This window comes from Nothobranchius furzeri, chromosome 6 (genome assembly GCF_043380555.1).
Source record: "Nothobranchius furzeri strain GRZ-AD chromosome 6, NfurGRZ-RIMD1, whole genome shotgun sequence".
NCBI classification, from domain to species: Eukaryota; Metazoa; Chordata; class Actinopteri; order Cyprinodontiformes; family Nothobranchiidae; genus Nothobranchius; species Nothobranchius furzeri.
In genome coordinates, this window is record NC_091746.1 from 74,709,629 (window position 1) to 74,733,244 (window position 23,616).

A 23,616-nucleotide genomic window follows, 5' to 3' on the forward strand; every position below is an offset into this window, starting at 1 on the left:
GTGTTTTAAAAGAACCAAGCAATGCATTCAGCTACACCTTTTCTCTGGTTTTAGCTCATTTTTGAAGAGAAAAAGAACACTTGAGTAAATGGTTTTGTCTAAACCGTCGTCCTGTGATTATGAAATCACCTCATAAGAGCCGAGAGTAGAAACAGCAGAAGAGGGAGCCGGGGCCGGTGTGTTTTTTTTAGATTGTAATTACTGTGAGCGGAAGGAGACTGAGGATCTGATTCAACATGATTCATCACTCAGCGCTTGCCAAGTACAGCTCTTTAATTTGCATTTAAGTCTGTCATCAAGTAGAAAAGCTTCTTCATTGTGCTCAGCTGATAGGAGCAAGTTACGTTTGAGATCAGTCGCTCTTTGGGTCGCCTGAAAATGACATCCTAAATGTCATTGTCTGGTTAATCTAGAATTAGCTGAAGATCAGATGAACTAATCTGTGTGCTGGATGCCTTTACCCAGATATTCCATTAGGATAACTATGTTTCTATGGAAACTAAAGCCACTTCCAACATTCTGACATCATGAGCTCAGAGGGCCACTCATGAGTAACGCTTCTCAGATTAAAGGTTCCATATGATGCTGTTTTAAATCTGTGAGAGTAAATACTATGATACAATATCACCGTTGGCACTATTGAGATTTCATTTATCTTAAAGGGGCATTATGGAAGTGTGACAGCCAAAACATGTATAGAAATAATAAATGTCTTCTTCATACGTTCTCCTGCAATGCCCTGGTCCTGTAGAATGAGCCCTGGCATTTTTACTGTGATTGCCTGTTTTTCTGTAAAATCACAGAAAAAGAGAGATGCTCGGGTCGAGCAGGCTGCTTCATGCGCGTTCACACTCAGGCATCGCCCGTAGCATTTGCTATCCGTAGCTTTAGCAGCAGAGAGAGAGGCAGTGCCACTTTGTCGCTGTTCCTAACGCCTAGTGACAAAGCTAGCTACATTTCTGAGGACCCTTAGCTACTTTCTGTAGAACTTTCTTCTAGATATTTCCTGCTAATTAGCAACAAAATAGCCATTTTCACTCCGAACCGTTCTTTGGTTTGACGTCGTTTCAGCTGTCATCAAGGATATAAATGCTACAGATACTATGAATGCTACTAGAGTGTAGCTCACCTAGTAAGATGTCTGACTCTCATGCAGAAGACCTGGGTTTGATTCTGGATGTGAATATAGTTTATTTAGAGTTTCTTTTTTTTACAATAATGGTATATTTTTTACAGTAAGATGCCCAAATTTGTATTTGAGACTTGCCGAACGGCATTGAATTCACAGATAAAAAAGATGTGGGTTCAACTTTCATTTTGGAACAATTTTTCAAGCAAGGGAAGGGAATGATCTGAGCATGCAGGAGGACTGACCCATCATAAACCTTTGTCGGCTGTGCTGAAGAGAAAGCTACAGAACCACATTATTTAATTAATTAGCTGCGCGTTCTCCTGTCCTCTGTCCTGCGGGCCACACACACACACACACACACACACACACACACACACACACACACACACACACACACACACACACACACACACACACACCCCTTAGCTGTTATTTTCGTTAAGGAGTGTGCACGTACAGCATGCGCGCCTCGTGCACGAGCCTCCTATTGAAGCTGCCGTTATGCTGTTGGCCTGAGGGGGCGATCGCGAGCATAAAAATTCAAAACTCTGTAAAGTCCCATTAAATATGTTTTTTTTCATCAGCCTGAATTTATACCCAGAAATGAAACGGTCTGTTTCAGTGAAGCTCCGCTCACGCCTGTTGGACAAAAAGCACCTACAACTCTTTTTGTCTCGTTTTCCCATGTCCTGACACCGGTTCGACTCCTGGTTTCGAGGTAGTAGTTTATTTAGCCGGCTAAAGCAGATTTCATTTATTTATATTTTTGTTTTAATTATTATTTACTGCAAAGTATTTAGTGTCTCTGAGTATCTTTGAATTAGGCCGTTTCCAAGCAGCATTTTAGTTGGTTTTCTGCTCCCTTCACATGGACTCGCACTAAATAAACATAGAAAGTAAAAATAAATAAATAAATAAAAGACATTAGTCCTTAAGTTTTAAACTGTTTACCAAGTAAATGGCCTGTATTTGATATAGCGCCTTCTAGAGTCCTAGAACCCCCCAAGGCGCTTTACAACACAATCAGTCATTCACCCATTCACACACACATTCACACACTGGTGGGGATGAGCTACAATGTAGCCACAGCTGCCCTGGGGCGCACTGACAGAGGCGAGGCTGCCGAGCACTGGCGCCACCAGTCCCTCCGACCACCACCAGCAGGCAACGTGGGTTAAGTGTCTTGCCCAAGGACACAACGACAGCGACAGACTGAGCGGGACTCGAACCAGCAACCTTCCGATTACGGGGCGAGCACTTAACTCCTGTGCCACAGTCGCCCCAAGTAAGGGTTGAAAACAGCAGAGTGGCAAGTGTAGCTAAAAAAGAAGAAAAAGGTTTGTGCCACGACTGGGAGGCAAACCTGCTCTAACCACCAGGCGACCAAGTCTGTTACGAAACAACCGTCTCCTCCTGAGCGGGCCGTTGGTGCATCTTTGTAGACAGGATGCATGATTTTTACGGCGCCATTTTGTCCCCAATGGAGAAGTGATTTGTCAGAATATCCAGGTTTCAGAACCAAGACCATGTAAGGGAAAAATGAGAGGTTCTTACATTTTATTTAATGAACCATAAGGCGTGGGATTCCATAGGAAATATGAAATCCGTTTCACGGATCGGGGTTATTTAAACCAGAAGATCGGATCTTTTTAATGCAGAGATTATGTAACCGTTATTTATTCACTCAGAGACAACAGAATAGAGAAAGTCTATTGTGTGTGACTAAAAATGGATGAGACGGTGAATGGATGACGTGTCATGTAAATCAGAACCAGCAAATCCGAAGAAGCGATTAGTTCTGACGGGAACTGTAGATGATGGTTTGGAATAAGCTTGGGATAGTTTCAGAACTGCATGAGACACCATCAAGTCTCGCCTACCTGCCTGGTGGAAGTCCCCTGGTGGGATCAGGAATGCCGAGGTCCTGGACTGGTTCGTGGGACGCCAGGGGAATCTTGTATTGATGCACAAAAGTCGGCGCAGCGTGTGGCAGTGTCAGAATCCTGACTTCATGGATAGTGGTTAGACCACAGTCCAAGGAGTCAAGTGAAAGAGAATCTTTGAATTTTAACAAAAGTTGTTGTAGTTTGTCTCTCTCGACATCGTTGGTCAGGGCATCTGCTTGGTCCATGACCTGTATGTATGTATTCACTCAGAGACAACAGAATAGAGAGAGTCAAGTTTAAAAGTTAAGAATTTTATTACTAACAATTAAACTAGGCTGATTCAAGAACTAAGTGTATAGTGTGACTAAAAATGGATAAGACGGTGAATGGATGACGTGTCATGTAAATCAGAACCAGCAAATCCGAAGAAGCGATTAGTCCCGGGTCGCTGGGTCCCGGGCTCGGCCGGCTAGGGGGTGGGAGGCTGCGGGCGGGCCTGTGGGCTTGCCGCTGATATCTCTCGGGACTCTGCCGGCTGCTGGTTGTGGCCCCCCGGGGCGATCCTCTGCGCCTCTCGAGGGGGGCGGGGGCCTTTCTGGTTGCAGTCTCCTTGGGGTTCCTGTGTTCTGGGGCAGCGCCTGGATCTGTGGGACTTGGATCTCCCCCCGTCTCCTGCGCATCTTTGGGGGGAAGATCTGTGGTCCCTCACACTCTCTGTTGGACGCTCCTATAGAGAAACCTTACATAAACAAGCGCGTGTACACACACAGTTGCTCACATGGTGCTCTCATAAGTATGGGCTTGGGCACGTTCAACACAGGTCTTAAGGCTGTGGTGGGCACTTAATGCACTGTGATTTATTATCGTGTGATTGTTGAGTTTTATATTTCTTCATCAAGTTGACACAGTGATAGCTTGATCTTGTTGTATTGTTGTTGTGTCCCATTTTTTTGTTCTTTTGCTTTTTTTTCTTGCCTCTTTCTGCAGGTCTAGAAGCAGACTCTTGTTCATTATTGTTTATTTTTGTGGACCCCCCACCCTTCCCCCCTCTCTCCCCACCATTTGTCTTTTCCTTTCTCTTTCACCTCTGTCTCCGTGTCTGGTCGGAATTACAAAGCATTCAAAAACAACAACAGTAAAGTTTTAAGTATCAGGCGTGACATTAAAAGCAGAAGCTTTAATGCTCCACCTGAGAGTAAATCTGTAAGGCTTGTCACCAGCATTCAGACATCAATTCTGTTTGCTTCACAGCCAGACAGGACACGGAAAAATAAAAAAAAATAAAAAAAGTAAATAAATAAAAAGCGAAAGCACCATTAGCGCAACGGAAGCTAACAAATCAAGCTAACGTCATCTTAAACATTTTAATCACCTACTGGAGCAGATTAAGATGAGGATGTCTCACTTAGATCGTTGTCGCTGGTTTCATCATCACCCAGTTACCCATCACATTTAGTGAAGTGGACCCAAGCGTTAGCGTGCGTTCTTTCTACCATGCTGCTCTGTTTACACTGGCTCGCAGCGACCGACGACATAACGCTCTTGCGCATGCGCAGCTGTCTAGGCAAGTTCTCGTTATGAAGGACGGGTACCGAAACGAGGCACCGTATCAAATGACGTGAATCGGTGCTCGGTCGGTACTATGGAATTCAGTCGGTACCTTAAAAAGTACCGAATTCTGTACCCATCGCTAATTTACATCGATATGAACTTTACTGGCTCATCCTGAAAATATACTGACATTCTTTAAAAACACAGATAAGGTACGGTTCTTGGTTTAAATGCTTAGAAGAGATCTGAGCTGAAGTAGTAATGGAGAGAAGAGTGGAGCATTCATTCTGACTGATGTGGTCAAAATAAAGTCCAACATCTAAGGTTTCCATTTTTATCTGCTGGAATGCTTGTTGGAACCCTGGACATCAAAGAAACGCGGGGTAGCTCTCCGCTTTAGGGTTGCCTCTGCAGAATATTATAAAAACCTAAACAGGCGTTCCTTCGATTAGCCTGGTCTGAATCAGTTCCCCCACCGTACTTGACTCATAAATAAAAGCGTGACTAATTACATGCTGTTTAGGTTTTATAACCTTGTGAGCTTCATTAAAACCACTCCATTAATTACACAGGAACAAATTAGATAATGCCAATGTGCAATATTAATCCTCCGTTAACGCTCATCATTGTGAAAATGACTCGGGTCTTCAGAGACACATTTCCTCTGGCTTTCTCCTTAACCTTCACTGTTCTGACTCTAACCAGAGTCTTAACCCGAATCCGACCTTTAGACGTGTTTTAAATCTAATAACGATCTGTCCTGGTGGTGCGTTATGTTCCGGCTCCAGCCCCCTGAGTGAAACCTTCGAACCACGCGAGTCACTTGGCCAAGTGACTCGCTGCTGAAGCCTTTTCCTTCCTCTCAGCTCGTCTCATTAATCTGTTCCTGCATCTCCCCTCCTCTCCCTCATTAAACTTCTATTTGAGAGTAGATGGGGCCTGTCCGGACTTATAAGCGCTTCATTTTTTCTAATCAATCCTCGTGTAACACCTGAGGAGAGCCGCGGCAGCGCTGCATTCTGGGTAATTAAACAACAAGCAGCGGTGATGTTTATGTTTCAGGTCCTCCTCCGTGTCACCGTCTAATAACAACACATTCTTCATTCAGAGAGGAGAAACGAATCAGCAGCAGTCTGGAGGGTAGTGAGCCCAAAGCAGGTTCTGCTGGAGCTTTTCCAGTCCCTCTTAAAGCTAAACGGATCTGTGATGTCGCAGCTGCAGGTAAATCAGGAAATATCTCCCTTATGCTCATGCTTTTAATCTTTATCGTCTGATAAAAAAGGAAAACGGGAACAGTCCAGCTTTTTCCAACTAAACCTTCATGATGACCTTGCTCTTTGTGACAGAATCTACATGCGCTGATCATTTTAAAGTCCAATTTCTAGAAATCGTAGAAGTCCACGAGTCATTCTGAATGGCAGTCGAGTCTCTGCTGACTGGTATGAATCTTCTCTAATCAGACGCCAGCCCGTCTGAAACAACACCAGACGGCTTTATGATCTGAATGTAAATCGTCCGTGAGTCCAGCTCTCAGTTTGGGATGGAAAGACCAATCTGCTGCAGTTCAGTCACATCTCAGGGAGTTCTGGTGAACGACGTTTTCTAGTTCACAAGTTTTAATTATATTTAACAAAAGTTCCTCTTTTCACCAGTCTAAGTGTCACATTAAAATCAGCATGAGCCCGCATTTGTTGAAACCTGACTCACATCTAAAGATACCCTAAACTAGGGCTGCACAATATATCGTAAATATATCGTTATCAATATGCATATCGCAAAGAACAGATAAATATCGCAATGAATGGTCGGCTCTAATGTTTACTACACATAACGCGTTCTGTCAGTCAAACAGACGCATGTTTTTTTAACAACTCTAATGGAGCTCTTCACCCATTTGTCCAACTGGGTGGGTTCTCATAGGTCAGACGCCCGCCCCCGAGGCGGACGGCACCTAATTTTGATGGTTAGCAAACACCTGAGTTAGCTTTGCTCTGATCTTTCTGCTGATTCTGCTTTTCCCGGGATCCACGGATCGCCTTTTCTAGTTAATTTTCTTTTTCCCGTTCCTCACATCTTTAGCTTTTCTCATTTTGATAATTTTTTTTATTTCTTTGTTTTTGATTATTTTTGTTCCTTAGTTAAGTTTTTATTTATCACAAGTTATATCGTCATTGCAGTATTAATAATTGTTATCGAATATCGCAGGTTTTTCTAATATCGTGCAGCCCTAGCCTAAAGTAAGCCCGGAGTGTGAAACAAAAACCAGAGAAACAAAAGCCACATATGCCATCGATGACATTTAACATTAGTTGATCAAGATAATCGGAGGGAAAATTATGTTCAGGGTTTGTTGCGTCTGCAGTTTCCATCTAGCAAAGAAAAGGATGAACAGCAGGACTAGTTAAAGTCCCATTAGGCTGGCTCATCTCCACATTTGACCCATCCTCGTGGGGAGAGGTGAGCTGCAGCTGTGGCTGTGCTCAGGAACTGTGGGGTGGTTTAACCCTCCAATCAGTAGAAGAGTTGGATTTTAAAAAAGATCTACAGGAAACCTCTCTGCTATTTTTTGAAGTGGAAAACCAGAAATGTGCTTAAAGACATTAATATATGTGGGGTTTTCCAACAGCACCATTCTGCCAGAAACAGCTCTGTACAGCTTGGGCGAGCGCAACTCACTTCAGTGTAGTTGGCTTCCTCGCCAACAACGTGACCAAAAACCTGCTCTAGTGGGTGCGCTCCTATCAACAGAAACTCAGCTGCAAGTACTCATACTCAGTATCAGTGAAATGTGGGTTTAAAGCCTGGCAAGCCAACCTGTGGAGTGGAATAGGCTTTAATATTCCCAGAGTGGTAAAATTCACTCGTTACAACGGCACACACACTAGAAGAAAAGAAGAAAATGATAAGATTGCAGGTAAACACCCAACGGCTATTACCGTAACCTTCAACCACTAAAAACAACAAATAACAGAAAACTTGGGTTCCAGAACGATGCAGCATAATGGACACAGTCATATGTAAATCCAGTGTTGCACAAGTATTGAACACATACTGAGTACTGCATTGGTGGTATTGTGTACCAGGATAATGCATGTACCAGTTAAACTGAGAGTTCTACACTCTTACTGCAGAGGGGATGGATGACCTACGGTGGCTCTGTTCTACATCTGGGATGTCTCAGTCTGCCTCTGAAGGAGCTGTCCATGGTCTCCACAGTGGAACGCAGTGGGTGGGAGGGTTTTGGAAGATAGAGGTCATCTTCACCACCGTCCTCCTTTCACACGTCTCCTCAACTGAATCTAGTTGGCAGTCCAGAGCCGAGCTAGCTTTGTTAACTAGCTTGTTCAGTCTCTTCCTGTCTCAGTCAGAGCCGGCATCACCCCAACGGACCACAGCAATAACAGAGAACCTATTTGTGAATATACAATCTGATCATGACCCATTAACAGATCTCAGTCATGGGACGAGATCTGTGGTTGTCTTTCATCTCTCTCCACATGCTATTGGACAACGAACGTGGCTAACGAACGCACCTAGCAGGTTACAGGTTATCCACTGGGTCTTAAAGTCTTAAAAGGTGATAAATCGGTTTTGGTCAAATGAAGACCCTTAGAAAGTATTAAAAACTATTATCACATCTTTGCTCAGGCTCAGCTTGTCGAAAGTATTTTCTCTGAATTAGCTCTCCAACAGTCAAGGAAATGATTAAAACGCTAAATAAAACGACGAGCTCCATCGTTTAAAGTTCCTTCTCCCTTCTGCTCAGCGGTTCCACGGTTGCTAGGCGACGGAACGTTCGCCGAGGGAGTGGCTGGAATTCATGAAGGCTAGGCCTGTCCAAATTCACAGCCGTTAACATCCGGTCAACTCGGCCGACGGAGGACCCAGCCCACGTCGGCCAAGTAGACTGGGTCCTTCGAAGGATGCAGACCCTGAATTGAGACACAGCAATTGTGACATCATATGGTACCAGCTAACATTCTAGTTGTAGTGGAATATAGTTGTATATTCTTACACTTTTATTAGGTCCAGATATTATAATCAGAAGAGGTTGTTTTTACTTCACGGAGTTTTATTTAAACACTTTGTATTGACTTAGAGACAAGAAAAGAGAGAGTTGGGATCATTTAAGAATCTTTAATTTCTATAATTATAAATTCAAACAATGTCCCAGGACTAACTCTCTATGATGGATGCATATGGATTTGAATGTCGAAGTGTTGGTGTGTGTTGGTGTGTGTGTGTGTGTGTGTGTGTGTGTGTGTGTGTGTGTGTGTGTGTGTGTGTGTGTGTGTGTGTGTGTGTGTGTGTGTGTGTGTGTGTGTGTGTGTGTGTTCAGAATCTCCAGGCTGAGGCAGCCGGATCTGGGTGTCTGATGTTTTGACTAGGAACCACGAGGGCTTCAGAAGCTCATGACATGAAACGCCATCTTGCTGAGTCTACCTACCGTGTAGGAACTCCCGTGGTCAGATCAGGAATGTCAGTCTCCGGACCTCCGTGGTACTGGACTGATGAAACAGTGTGGCAGCACGACAAAAACCCGTCTACGGATAGCTCCAGGTAGTAGCGGCAGGTCTCAGCGCGTTCAGCTTTTATTTTGAAGGAACCGTCGTCTTGTTGTTCAAACGACAGAACTTCCAGCTTGACATTTCTCAGCTTAAAAGTAGAAAAATACAGCTGGCCGGTTTGTAATTCCCTTAGGGATGATGATTTGAGAGCTGGTCGAAACCACGTTGTCTATGATGTAACTCCGTTGGAGCTGAGATGGAACTGCCGTTAAAATGGCGTTGCTCTGTTTTATTAACTTAGTTGTTTATAAATCTTAGCAAATCGGAGTGGACAATTTAAGTAAACAGCCCAGATTCTGCCCTGCAACAGACGGAAGCTCTGATTGGATGAAACAATGTGTCATAAGTTCTTATGTTCTGTGGATCAGTATGTCTGGTGCACAGTCCTGTTTATTCATTAAACACATAAATCATGACATTTTGATTTCACAGATCAGTCACCTGATTATTATTGATCAACATATGTTTTGATTAGCTTTATCACAAATAAAGTTCTTTGATTAATTAATGAAAAGCGTTCTTCTTCCTTCTTCTGTCTCCTTTCCTGGAATGTAAACATTTAGAAAGAAGCACCCGACCTTGGCGATTCATGCACGCTGTTACTTTGTGAAGGGGTAGCTGTTAAGGGCAGACAATAGGATCTTAATAACGCTACATAGCATACCTCTTAGTCAATAGCGATGGCAGATTTAAATTCAACAACAGTGCAGAGTTTTTACCTGACAACGGCACAACACTGACAGTTTTAGGCAGAAAATTAACGTTTTAACTAAAATGCACTAAAGTGCAAAACTATTGACTACACGTGTCTGCAGCATGATTAGACACTCGTTTATATAGTTAATCAGGAAAAATAAGTGTATTTGGGGGTGACTTGCTCTTTAAAATCGTTGAGATTGCATACGAGTATGAGTTGAGATCACGTTTTTTTTACGATTGTGCAGCCCCACTATTACCATTCACAAAAATTAGCTATGAAAGATGTGTGAACTGTTAAAAGTAAAAGTCTGACTGCGTGCGTGTTGTGGGAGTTATTAGCAGAGCGTTAGAACGGCAGTTTAAAGGGAGACTAGATCTGAACGTTTATTTCCAGGGTGGGAGGGGTCAGCTGCAGTCTTTCTGCCCCGCCTTAAAGTCCTGAAGATGTTGAAGCTCCTGGAGAGAGGGCAGCTCTCAGCCGGTCATCTTCTCAGCAGAACTGATGACCTGCTGCTGTCTCCTTCTGTCTGTGCAGCGGTGAAGAGGGATTCAGTGACAGATGAATAAAAATGCTTTTAACCATTTAGACACAGCAGAGAATCCCACAGATCAAAGCTGAATAATCATCAGGGTTCATACAGGTGCTGGCCAGTAAATTAGAATATCATCAAAAGGTTGAAAATATTTCAGTAATTCCATTCAAAACGTGAAACTTGTACATTATATTCATGCAATGCACACAGACCAATGTATTTCCGATGTTTATTACGTTTAATTTTGATATTTATAGGTGACAACCAATGAAAACATCAAATCTGGTATCTCAGAAAATTAGAATATTCTAAAGGCCAATGAAAAAATGTTTGTTTCTCTAATGTTGGCCAACTGAAAAGAATGAACATGAAAAGAATGTGCATGTATAGCACTCAATACTTAGTCGGGGCTCCTTTTGCCTCAATAACTGCAGTAATGCGGCGTGGCATGGACTCGATCAGTCTGTGGCACTGCTCAGGTGTTATGAGAGCCCAGGTTGCTCTGATAGTCGTCTTCAGCTCCTCTGCATTGTTGGGTCTAGCGTATTGCATCCTCCGCTTCACAATACCCCATAGATTTTCTATGGGGTTAAGGTCAGGCGAGTTTGCTGGCCAATCAAGGACAGGGATACCATGGTCCTTGAACCAGGTGCTGGTGGTTTTGGCACTGTGTGCAGGTGCCAAGTCCTGTTGAAAGGTGAAGTCTGCATCCCCATAAAGTTGGTCAGCAGCAGGAAGCATGAAGTGCTCTAAAACTTCCTGGTAGACGGCTGCATTGACCCTGGACCTCAGGAAACAGAGTGGGCCAACACCGGCAGATGACATGGCACCCCACACCATCACTGACGGTGGAAACTTTACACTGGACCTCATGCAACGTGGATTCTGTGCTTCTCCGCTCTTCCTCCAGACTCTGGGTCCTTGATTTCCAAAGGAAATGCAGAACTTGCTTTCATCAGAAAACATAACTTTGGACCACTCAGCATCAGTCCAGTCCTTTTTGTCCTTGGCCCAGGCGAGACGCTTCTTGCGCTGTTTCATGTTCAAGAGTGGCTTGACACACGGAATGCGACACCTGAATCCCATGTCTTTCATGAGTCTCCTCGTGGTGGTTCTTGAAGCGCTGACTCCAGCTGCAGTCCACTCTTTGTGGATCTCCCCCACATTTTTGAATGGGTTTGTCGTCACAATTCTCTGCAGGGTGCGGTTATCCCTAGAGCTTGTACACTTTTTTCTACCACATTTTTTCCGTCCCTTCGCCTGTCTGTTAATGTGCTTGGACACAGAGCTCTGCGAACAGCCAGCTTCTTTAGCAATCACCTTTTGTGTCTTGCCCTCCTTGTGCAAGGTGTCAATGATTGTCTTTTGGACAGCTGTTAAGTCAGAAGTCTTCCCCATGATTGTGGTGCCTTCAAAACAAGACTGAGGGACCTTTTAAAGGCCTTTGCAGGTGTTTTGAGTAAATCAGCTGATTAGAGTGGCAGCAGGTGTCTTCTATATTCAGCCTTTTCAGAATATTCTAATTTTTTGAGATACCAAATTTGGAGTTTTCATTAGTTGTCACTTATGAATATCAAATTTAAATGTAATGAACATTGGAAATACATTGGTCTGTGTGCATTGCATGAATATAATGTACAAGTTTCACGTTTTGAATGGAATTACTGAAATATTTTCAACCTTTTGATGATATTCTAATTTACTGGCCAGCACCTGTATTTTTATGGATTCTGCTTCATTTTATTAAATGTGGTGACCAGTCCACACATCCTGTGTGGTTTCTGTTCCAACTGACCTGATTGAATGGCTGAATGACCTCCTCTGGTCATCCTCCAGTTCTGCTGACGCCTGTTAATCATTCATTGATTTATATCAGGTGTGCTGGAGCAGAAAAATGGTTAAAAGATGCAGGATTTGGGCGTTCAAGGACCCGCATGGGACGCCACAGCTGTACAAACTGTACTTATCAGTCTTTGCGATTCAGTTTTTTTAAAGATCAAGTTCACTGAGAAACCGTTTTTACTCGTCTCGTCTCGTCTTCCTCCGCTTATCCGGGTCCGGGTCGCGGGGGCAGCATCCCAACTAGGGAGCTCCAGGCCGTCCTCTCCCCGGCCTTGTCCACCAGCTCCTCCGGCAGGACCCCGAGGCGTTCCCGGACCAGATTGGGGATGTAACCTCTCCAACGTGTCCTGGGTCGACCCGGGGGCCTTCTGCCAGCAGGACATGCCCGAAACACCTCCCCGGGGAGGCGTCCAGGAGGCATTCTGACCAGATGCCCAAACCACCTCAACTGGCTCCTTTCGATCCGGAGGAGCAGCGGTTCTACTCCGAGTCCCTCCCGAATGTCCGAGCTCCTCACCCTATCGCTAAGGCTGAGCCCGGCCACCCTACGGAGGAAACTCATTTCGGCCGCTTGTATCCGCGATCTCGTTCTTTCGGTCATTACCCAAAGCTCATGACCATAGGTGAGGATTGGGACGTAGATCGACCGGTAAATCGAGAGCCTGGCTTTCTGGCTCAGCTCCCTCTTCCCCACGACAGATCGGCTCAGCGTCCGCATCACTGCGGACGCCGAACCAATCCGCCTGTCGATCTCCCGATCCCTCCTACCCTCACTCGTGAACAAGACCCCGAGATACTTAAACTCCTCCACTTGAGGTAGGACCTCTCCCCCGACCCGGAGGTGGCAAGCCACCCTTTTCTGGTCGAGAACCATGGTCTCAGATTTGGAGGTTTTTGGAGTTTTTACTTGTTTTTGAAACATGATGGGTGGCTCTGGGTTTAACCTACTGGCTGGACATGAACATAGGTAGCGTTGCTGTTGTCCAATCAGAGGCGAGATGACTAACTATCAGGAAATAAGACGCTGTGCTGAAATAAGCGCATCTGATCTTTTATTCTCCCGAGTGCAAGGCATTAGTTCCTGGTAGAGGCCACAACAAATGTATTAAAATTCTGAATGAAGGATGTCTTTAAAGAGCAAGTCACCCCCAAATAAACTTTTTTTTGCTGATAAACTAAATAAACGAGTGTCTAATTGTGCTGCAGACACGTGTAGTCAATAATTTGGCACCTCAGTGCATCTTTGTTAAAATTTAAATATTCTGCCTAAAACTGGCAGTGTTGTGCCGTTGTCAGGTAAAAACTATGCACTGTATTTGAATTTAAATCTGCCACCGCTATTGGCTAAGAGGTATGCTATGATGTAAACTGGTACATTATGATGTCACAATGCTGTTGTGAGTCTGTGTGTGTGTGTATTTGTTAGCGGCTCCACCCTCTCGGTCTGCCAGGCAACAGCATTTGTTGCATTTTTCAAACATGAAGTGAGAGTGGAGTTAGACTCTGGTAGGGGTTGACTTGCTCTTTAAGAACCTCATTGTGTATTTCTCCACATTTTCAGCTGTTTGTGTATATTTCATTTATTCATCATCAGTGACCATCAGCTTCTGTCAGTCCGCCTCGGGGCAGCTGTGGCTACATCGTAGCCCATCCCCACCAGCAAGTGAATGACTGGTTGTGCTGTAAAGCTACTTTGGGGGTTGTATAACCCTGAGAAAGCACCATATAATTACAGGCCGTTACATATCTTGGTCTGGATTTAATCAACGTTATTCAGACGCAGTGAGCAGTACGACGTTGTTGACTTGTTTCCACACGAATCAAACCCACAGCTCCAGTTTCCCTCGGCTCTGAGGAACTGATCCTGTTTGACCCCTCAGTGGTTTCAGCTGAAATGCTTAGTCAAGATGGAAGCTTCAATTTAAGGTGGTGTTTAGTATCGGCGGCATCTATTCAATTCAATTCAAGTTCATTTATAAAGCGCCAAATCACGACAAGAGTCGTCTCAAAACACTTCACATAATAAACATTCCAATTCAGGTCAGTTCATTAAGCCAATCAGAAATAATGTTTCCTATATAAGGAACCCAGCAAATTGCATCTTTACAGCAATCCACATACTAAGAAAGCATTTGGCGACAGTGGAGAGGAAAACTCCCTTTTAACAGGAAGAAACCTCCAGAGAATCCTGGCTCAGTATAAGCAGCCATCCTCCACGACTCACTGGGGATGGAGAAGACAGAGCAGACACACACACACACACACACACACACACACACACACACACGCACACACACACTTACTTACAGACAGATGAAGGTAAGATGTAGTTGAATACCATTTATCTCAGCTAAGCACCAGTCTGGTATCTTGTCTGGCAATCTTGTAACTCGGTAAGTAACTGAGTTACTTTTTTGACAAAGTAATCAACAACTATAACTAATTACTTGTTTAAAGTAACGTTCCCAACACTGGTAACTACCCAAATGACAAAAGCACACGTGCTCGTAACAAGCTTGTGACCAGCGCCCCACGGGAACAGTCCAAGCGTGTTTAGGTAAAAGTACAGAGCCGCACTAACACACACCCCTCCCCTGATGTGTGTTTTGTTGCTGTTTACGGCGTTCTAATTTTTGCTTTGTGTTTCCTTGATCCATTCAGGCCACCGTACCTAAAAACCATAAAACATGAAACATACCATTTAATTTTGTCATTCTGATTCATTAAATATGTCGTGCATCTCCTCCATCTCTAATGTTACCTCTCTCTGACCTATGACCTCTGAACCTGTGCATGTGACAGTCTCTGCCTGCTCCACCCTCGCCACCTTGCTCAGCCCCTCCCACCATGCCTGTGTGTTCCGCTCCTTCCCCGCAGGTCGGCGACCAGATCTTGGAAGTGAACAGCCACAACTTCCTGAGCGTCCCACACGACGAGGCAGTCCGAGTGCTGAAGTCCTCCAGGCACCTCATGATGACCGTGAAAGATGTGGGTCGCTTGCCGCACGCCAGGACGGTGGTAGGGGAGACCAAGTGGATCGCCAGCTCGCAGATCGGAGAGAGCTCTGCCAACAGCAGCATGGCCAGGTGAACTTCATCTCACACAGGTGTTTGTTCTTGGGACTCTTTATGAACCTCAGATCATTTGTTTTACACATGAAGCCAGTTTTGCCCACATCAGTTTCTTTAAAGAGCAAGTTACCTCCAAATCAACCTTTTCTTCCTGATAAACTATATAGATGCGTGTCTAATCGTGCTGCAGACACGTGTAGTCAGTAGTTTTGCACTTTAGTTCATTTTAGTTAAAATTTAAATAATCTGCCTAAAACTGTCAGTGTTGTGCCATTGTCAGGTAAAAACTCTGCACTGCATTTGAATTTAAATCTGCCATCGCTATTGGCTAAGAGATAGCCTAGAACATTAGCTGGTACCATATGATGTCACAATGTCATTGTGAGCCTGTGTGTGTGTGTGTGTGTGTGTGTGTGTGTGTGTGTATTTGTATTTGTTAGCGGCTCTGCCCTCTCGGTCTGCTAGGCAACAGCATTTGTTGCATTTTTCAAACAGGAAGTAATACTCTGGTAGGGGGTGACTTGCTCTTTAAAGAGCAAGTCACCCCTTACAAGAAGCGTACTTCACTCCCACTTCATGTTTGAAAAATGCAACAAATACTGTTGCCTAGCAGACGGAGAGGGTGGAGCCACTACAAATACACACACTCACGGCATTGTGACATCATAATCTACCAGTTTACATCATAGCATACCTCTTAGCCAATGGCGATGTCAGATTTAAATTCAAATGCAGTGAAGAGTTTTTACCTGACAACGGTACAACACTGACAGTTTCAGGCAGAAATTTTAAATTTTAACTAAAATGCACTAAAGTGCAAAACTATTGACTACACGTGTCTGCAGCACGATTAGACACGCATTTATATAGTTTATCAGAAAAAAATAGTTTATTTGGGGGTGACTTGCTCTTTAAGCATCCTTTATTCCAGAGCAGAGAGCTCAAACTCAGCTGATTCAGCATGATTCAAGACTCAAGACCATAGCTGAGGGTGGGAAGTTGCTCCAGAACTTTGCTTTTTAGTCCCTTCACCACATTTGTTCTCATTACTGCACACAAAGCTCCAATCCGTTGGTGTGTCTCCCATGAATGCTCACTCCCACCCAGAGAGAACATTCCACCTTTTCCCGATGAGAGTCACAGCCTCGGATTTCGAGGATGACTCTGATCGCACTGTAAAGGACGGGTAGTTTACATCTTACTTATGAACCATAAAATGTGAGATTCCATAGAAATATGAAACATCAATCTGATGGATGTTTGACTATTTTAACCAGAAGATCAGAACTTTTTATTGCAGGGATTAAGCGACACTTCGTATAAACTCCGAGGAAAGAGAAAGAGTCAGGTTTATAATAGTTAAGAAATTTATTTCTAAACAATTTAAACAAGACTAACTTTAACATTCTGTGTACTGATGGACTAAGGTGGAGTGAGACGTGATGAATGATGACGGTGTGTGTGTGTGTGTGTGTGTGTGTGTGTGTGTGTGTGTGTGTGTGTGCGTGCGTGTGTGTGTGTGTGTGTGTGTGTGTGTGTGTGTGTGTGTGTGTGTGTGTGTGTAATTTTATTATCAGAACCAGCGTATCCGGAGAAGCATTTAGTTCTGAGTGGGAGTGAATGTTTCGCTCTAAACTTTAGTAGGAGGTTTATAACACACACGAGACGCCATCTGTCGGTCTACGTACCCCAGGGGAAGCCTCCGTTAGATCCAGAATGCCGAAGTCCTCAAGGACCCTCCTTGGTACCGAATCCGGTAGAAAAGCAGCGGTGCCGACCAAACTAGTCCTGGAATGCTTCCAGGTCACGACAGGTTATCACTGGCGTCTCGGAGACCCTGAAGGGGTCGTGAGGTTCAGCTTTTATTCTGAAGGAACCATTGCGGTCAGGTGTAACTGCAACAGATTTTATCCAGCTTGTCTGAGGTTCTTTATGGCTCAAGAGGAAGTCCGGATGGCCGGTCCGAGACCTCTCTAGAACGCTTGAACTAACGAAAAGGTGGCGTGGGATACTTTTTATAATTGTCATATTTTGGTTTACTGGCGAATCAGAATTTGACATGCAGAAGAGGGTTTATACAAACACCACAGATAAACACGCCTAGCCAGAAACGAAGGTTCTGATTGGATCAGACAAAAGGAAATGTGTCGTGTGACTTTAGCATTACGTGTCATCAGTGTCTAGTGCAAATGTCCAGGATTATAATAACTTGTAAAATACTACTGATCACAGGATTATAATCTCAAGTAATAACATTGTCATTTCACAGATTGATGGAACATTGGGCTCACATTATTATTGGTAATAACAAAGTTGTTGATTATGTATTCATCAAGAGAGTTCTTCGTCTTCGTCTTGAGCTGTAACAGAGGTGAAGCAGTTCAGATGAGTAGAGTGCATGAAAGACCTTGGCCACCATCTCATGTAGATTAGCCTGTTAGAGACTTTATGTCTCTGCTCGAGCAGACGCAGCAGATCATGACCTTTAGGTCAAAAACAGGACATTCACGACGCTACACCACAACACACCGCCCCAGTCTGCGCTGAAGTCATAAACCACATTATAATTGTATTCAAGTGATTTAAGCATGCTTAACCCTCAGGCTTCATTAGGGGCATTTTTGGTCTAAAGAAATGTGTAAACGTTCTCACCTGGGCAACATATGAAGAAACATTAGAGATGGAGGAGAAATGAAAAATCATAAATTGGACTACTTTTGTCCAAACTGAAACCATAACATCACAGAAAGCATGATTATTTGATGCAGATGACACAGGATCAAAAACTGTGGTTTACATTGAAGTCAGTGGGACGTTTTGTCCATAACAGGCACACGAGGGTGGTACATTTTAAATCTGCTGCTACACAAAAACTAAAAAAGCATAAAATGTGATATTTTGCCAGACTCTTGACATATCCAAGGCTGATTTAAAACAAATTATTTCAGTCACTCCAAATATGTTTTATGTAAAACATCTCCTCGTTTGTCTGCTTTTTTCATGAAAAATGAGCATCACACAATCGAACTGGCATATAAAGGGTTAAAATGTAGATAAATAATCAATATTTTATTTTATTTTTATCAGAACTGATGTTGAACACAAGATTTACACCCAAAAAGCAGAAGAAAATATTAATCTGGACAGTTTTTAAAGCAGTTTTAAAAGTGGACGTTTTTGTCCTCTAATGGCTCGAGTGTAGAGTAAATTTTAAATCTGTTGCTATGTAAAAACTATAAATGCAAAAAATTCTAAATTTTAGATATTTCATAACATAATCAAGACTGGTTTGTACTAAACACTCGAGACAAAAAAAGTCTTCTTTTAGAAAATAACTCAGTTTTTGTGTTTTGTTCATAAATTATAGCAATGACTGAGTATTCAAACTGGCATTTCAAGAGTTAAAAGCCTCAAAATGATTGCATTTTTTTATGTTTGTGCAGGGCTGAAGTTGTTCAACAGATCTAGGGAAAAAAGCCAGAAAAAATATGATTGTACACATTTTTATAGCCACTTTTACAAGTGGACATTTTTGTCCTCTAATGACTCTTTTGTATGAAAATTAAAGTGAAGCCTGAGGGTTAATATCTTAATCATTGCACAAAAATAAAAATGATAAAAAAGGTTTTCCAGTTCTTCCATAAGTGTTTAATCACTAAACGTCATGTGTGATGAGCATCAACTGGGTTTGTCCACTCAGACATGATGCATGGTGATTTACCGCTCCACCTCTGGCCCCGTGTGATCAGTCTAATGCTGCCAGAGTAGAAGATGAAGCTGCTGTGTGTGCATGCGCAGCAGAGCAGCAGGCAGGAGCACGAGGGAAGTGGTGTCCAGGACAAACATCCAGGATGTGGGAAGACTTTCCAGCTGCGGGTGTGAAACATGTACAATATGTTCTGCTGCTCAGAGCAGGATGAGGAGAAGCCTCAGAATGTACAAAGACCGCTCCCTCTCCAGTTTCAGCTCGGAGTTACAGTCAGAGCCCTGTAAATCAAATCAAAACAACTTCAGGCTGCAGAATCTGTGAATAAGCTCCAGTGATCGCAACACACACACACACACACACACACACACACACACACACACACACACACACACACACACACACACACACACACACACACACACACACACACACACACACACACTAAGGCTGAATTCCACTGATTGGATGCATCACTACAAATTACTAATCTCTGCTGCTCCTGATTGTTTTTAATACCAACAAATGCTTTAAGCAACATTTTGTCAACGTTGCCCCACTTGGCGAAAAAAAGACCCGTCTGCTCCTCGTGTGGAACAAATTAGCTGACAACTAAATGAACGTGTGTAAGCGGTGAATACATGTTCTCATGAGCTCAGTGGCATGAAACACTTTAGCACAACAAATCAAGACTTCTCTCTGATCCCCGAAACAAGCCTGAAAGGTGTTATAGATTTACTCCCGGGTGTTACATCTTCATTTATTAACACATTGTTCTTCAGAAAAAACTCTGCTGAGAGGTTTGGTGATGTTTTTTAAAAATCCTTTGAAGCAACAAAATGAAAAAAACAGATGAGTTGCTAGAAATGAAATTTATTTTTTTTGGCTGATTTCAGTGATTTCTGATCATAATTTAACTCGTGCTAGAATATCGTCTCAAATTCAATCCTAAAAGCATCCAGATGGAGCATCAGGATTAGTACCTTCCCCAATTCAATTCAATTCAAGTGCATTTATATAGCGCCAAATCACAACAAGTCTCGTCTCAAGGCACTTCACACAGAGGATCCTGGCTCAGTATAAGCAGCCATTCGCCATGACTCCCTGGGGATTTAGGGACAGAGCGCACACACATACACACACACACACACACACACACACACACACACACACACACACACACACACACACACACACACACACAACTTGTATACCAAGTAGTGTTACACACACAACTTGTATACCAAGTAGTGTTTCTATGGTAACATTGTGATTGCTTAGTAAATATTCTATTTGGTGAGAGATAAACTTTATTGTATTTATCCCATCGACATATAAATATTGGACAATGGGTTTCCATAGCCTCCAATAATGCGTTTTTGTACTAAAATGGGAGGTGGCCACCATTTTGACCGTGTCACAGGTTCCGTCCAGCCCAGACAATTCCACAAAAGGGAAGAGAGGTGGAGCTGAGGGTGGGGCTGTAAGGCTGGAATCAACTGACGACACCCGGTCGAACTAGCTACAAGCTAACCTGAAGCTAACCCAAAGCAAACGCGGAGGTGGGAGCTAAGCTAATGGAGGTAGCTACCTAGCTACAACCGGAGTTAACTGTACAGAACACCAGAGCTTCTGAGTCAGAGATACGCCGGGCTGACCGCTGGGTAAAACCGGGTGGAAAACATCGGCCTCCCGAGAGCTCCACAAGCCAATAGTGGGAACCCAGCTCCACCAACATGTTATATTTCAACCCATTTTCTAAAGTGCAGCATTATGTTAAATGCACTGGGTTTTACCCTATTACATTTAAATGTCATGGTTAAACAGTACATGTTAAAATCTAAGCTCAGCTCGGCAGTGACCTAAAATACATAAATATAATTTTACTTACCGAAAAAAAATGAAGTGGAGACTCCTTGGACGCTCTATTAGTGCAATTAATGCCACAGCAAGTCATTTTGTCCAACAATTGCACAAATAATATCCAAAACAGAATACACACACACAGAGACTCAAAATCCCGGAGCAGTTTCCAGGCCAGACCGAGGCTCTACTGAGGCCTTTCCCCGGAGCTAGCTCTGCGGTCACGTGGGTCTGATGCTCATTAATTATACAGAATTTTAGGCTTTTAATACACTTAAACAGAAGAGTGAGAAAAACATTCACCCTCTCAGAGTTGTCATGAGTGTAAACTAGATCATTTAAACCAAAAACATGTTCTGGTACCAGGCTGTAAACATGTTTATTTCTCCTGTGAAATTGATATTTTTAACATGGGAGTCAATGAGGATTTGCTCGCTTCTGACACCAGCCCCCAGTGGATGAGGGTGGAACTGCAATTTTTGGTACTTCCGGGTTGGTCTCCATTTTTGAGCCGCATTGTGGGGGCTTGATTTATCCTAGTGAATCTATAATTAAACGGGTAAACTAGTAGTAGCACATCCAACGTCAAGGAAAGCAAAACGTTATTATCAGGAGAGGGAGAATGTTTAAGTGGTTAGCAGCAGTGTGCTAGACGATGGCCCCCTCCATGAGGCCACCACAGCTCAGCAGAACATCGTTGTAGCTTCTTCTGGGGAGAAAAACACTTAGAGAGAAAATAAAGTTAACAGCTGAAATAGCAGGAAATAATACAGTTAAAGAGCAGACTGTAGAAGAAAGCAGTAGAGTGTGAAAAGTGGTCAGTGTGTCCTCCAGCAGTCTAAGCCTATAGCAGCATAACTACAGAGAAAACTCTGGATAATCTATCCTATTTAGATGGAGGCATGTTGGAGGCAGGTCAAGGGAGAGCCGTCTTTACCGACTGTACACTCCACCTCCCTCTACTCCCCCACTTGTCCAGATTTAGGCTAACATCAGATTTTAACCATAAGCCCTATAAAAAAAATGTTTTAAGCCTATTCTTAAAAGTAGACAAGGTGTCTGCCTCACGGACTAAAGCTGGGAGCTGGTTCCACAGGAGAGGAGCCTGATAACTAAAAGATCTGCCTCCCATCCTATTTTTAGATATTCTGGGAACCACCAGTAGACCTGCAGTCTGAGAGCGAAGTGCTCGGTTAGGAACATATGGAACAATCAGATCACTGATGTATGATGGAGCTAGATTATTAAGAGCTTTATGTGTGAGAAGAAGGATCTTGAAATCTATTCTGAATTTAAAAAGTTACAAACCTGCCTCATCGAGACATCTCACCAACAAACGTTCTGGTGTTTTTAAATCATCTATAATACTAAAAATAACCATGGCAGGGGATGGGCTGCCCTCACAGGCGCCACCAATATCTCTGACCACCACCAGCAGGCAAGGTGGGTGAAGTGTCTTGCCCAAGGACGCAACAGCAGAATTCTCTGTCGGGAGCTGGGATTGAACCTACAACCTTCCGCCTACTGAACAACCTGCTCTACCTCCTGAGCTACTGCTGCCCATAATTATAGTAGCAAATTAACATTTTTAGCATTCATACATGAGGTATGGAAGCAAATTGCTGTCAGTCTTAAAAAAAAGGACATTATGAGGTAATAGTTTTTGCCACGTAACATTGTGGCACATGAATTTGGAACAAAATGTTTTCACGTTATTGTAAAATACAGCTGACCACATTATAAACAATGATCTTAATAGAAAAATGATCACCTTCAAACAAAATCATCACATTTGAACATGAAATGTATTTAACAGATAATAGTTAGAGAAAATCTTCTGAGATTTAACTTCACATGGTCATGATGTTTAAATGGTGTTGAGTATTTTAGTCTCGTCGACCTCATTAAGACAGAAACTAATTTCACCTTTTGCACGAGTCAGTCGGTTAATGTGTCTTTGTTTGTTTCTCTTTGATTAATTTGTTCTTTTTTATCTTTTCCTGCAGCTTCTCTGTGGAACAGGGAGCTTCTGCAGCAGGAAAGGTGAGATTACAACAACTCATTACATATAGAAGTACGTTAGCTATTTCAGCTAACCGCTACACTGATCCGTACTAAAACCTGGTGAACTTCACAGCCTTCATGTGATTTAGTAACATTTACATGTTCATTTCTCACTACATCTCTCTTTTGTTTTCATTGTAAATGTCAGCAGCAGCTTAATGAAGCCCTTCTAGAACGTCCAGGGCTCGAGTCCAGCAGCAAATCTTTCAAATTAGTGCCAAAATAAGATTCATAAGCCAGAACTTCAGTAGACTGGGTCATTTTGTAAAGCACTTTAAATCACACTTTGTTTGAAAAGCGCTTTAGAAATAAAATTTGATTGATTGATTGATTGACTAGACCCGTTTTAAAAGCAACAAACTACAGACTAGCCTGTAGCTTATCAGTCTTAAAGGGTCTAACCAGGGATTCCCAAAGTGTGGTGCGCGCTCCCCTGGGGGTGCGCGAGCTGCCGCTAGGGGGTCCGCGAGGTGAAAAGTGTAATGGCTGCGGAGCTCAGAGAAGTCTGTCATATGTCACCATTAGCGTAGCCAGAAACTCATTTGTGGGTGGGCCCAATAAATGCAATTGAAAACAAGTATATTTAGCTTGTGTGTGTGTGTGTGTGTGTGTGTGTGTGTGTGTGTGTGTGTGTGTGTGTGTGTGTGTGTGTGTGTGTGTGTGTGTGTGTGTGTGTGTGTCTGTGTGTGTCTGTGTGTGTC

The 23,616-nt window shown here is 43.3% G+C and overlaps 1 protein-coding gene across 3 annotated transcripts in view; it reads left to right on the forward strand.

Annotated features, from left to right (window-relative positions):
• whrna (whirlin a) overlaps positions 1-23,616 on the forward strand; it is a 267,355-nt gene that overhangs the window by 175,466 nt on the left and 68,273 nt on the right. For all 3 annotated transcript variants that reach the window (XM_054744704.2, XM_054744702.2, XM_054744703.2), the window contains exons 4-5: positions 15,089-15,297; positions 22,858-22,894. In XM_054744704.2, the coding sequence (XP_054600679.2) occupies positions 15,089-15,297; positions 22,858-22,894 (246 nt within the window). The remainder of the gene's footprint in view (positions 1-15,088; positions 15,298-22,857; positions 22,895-23,616) is intronic.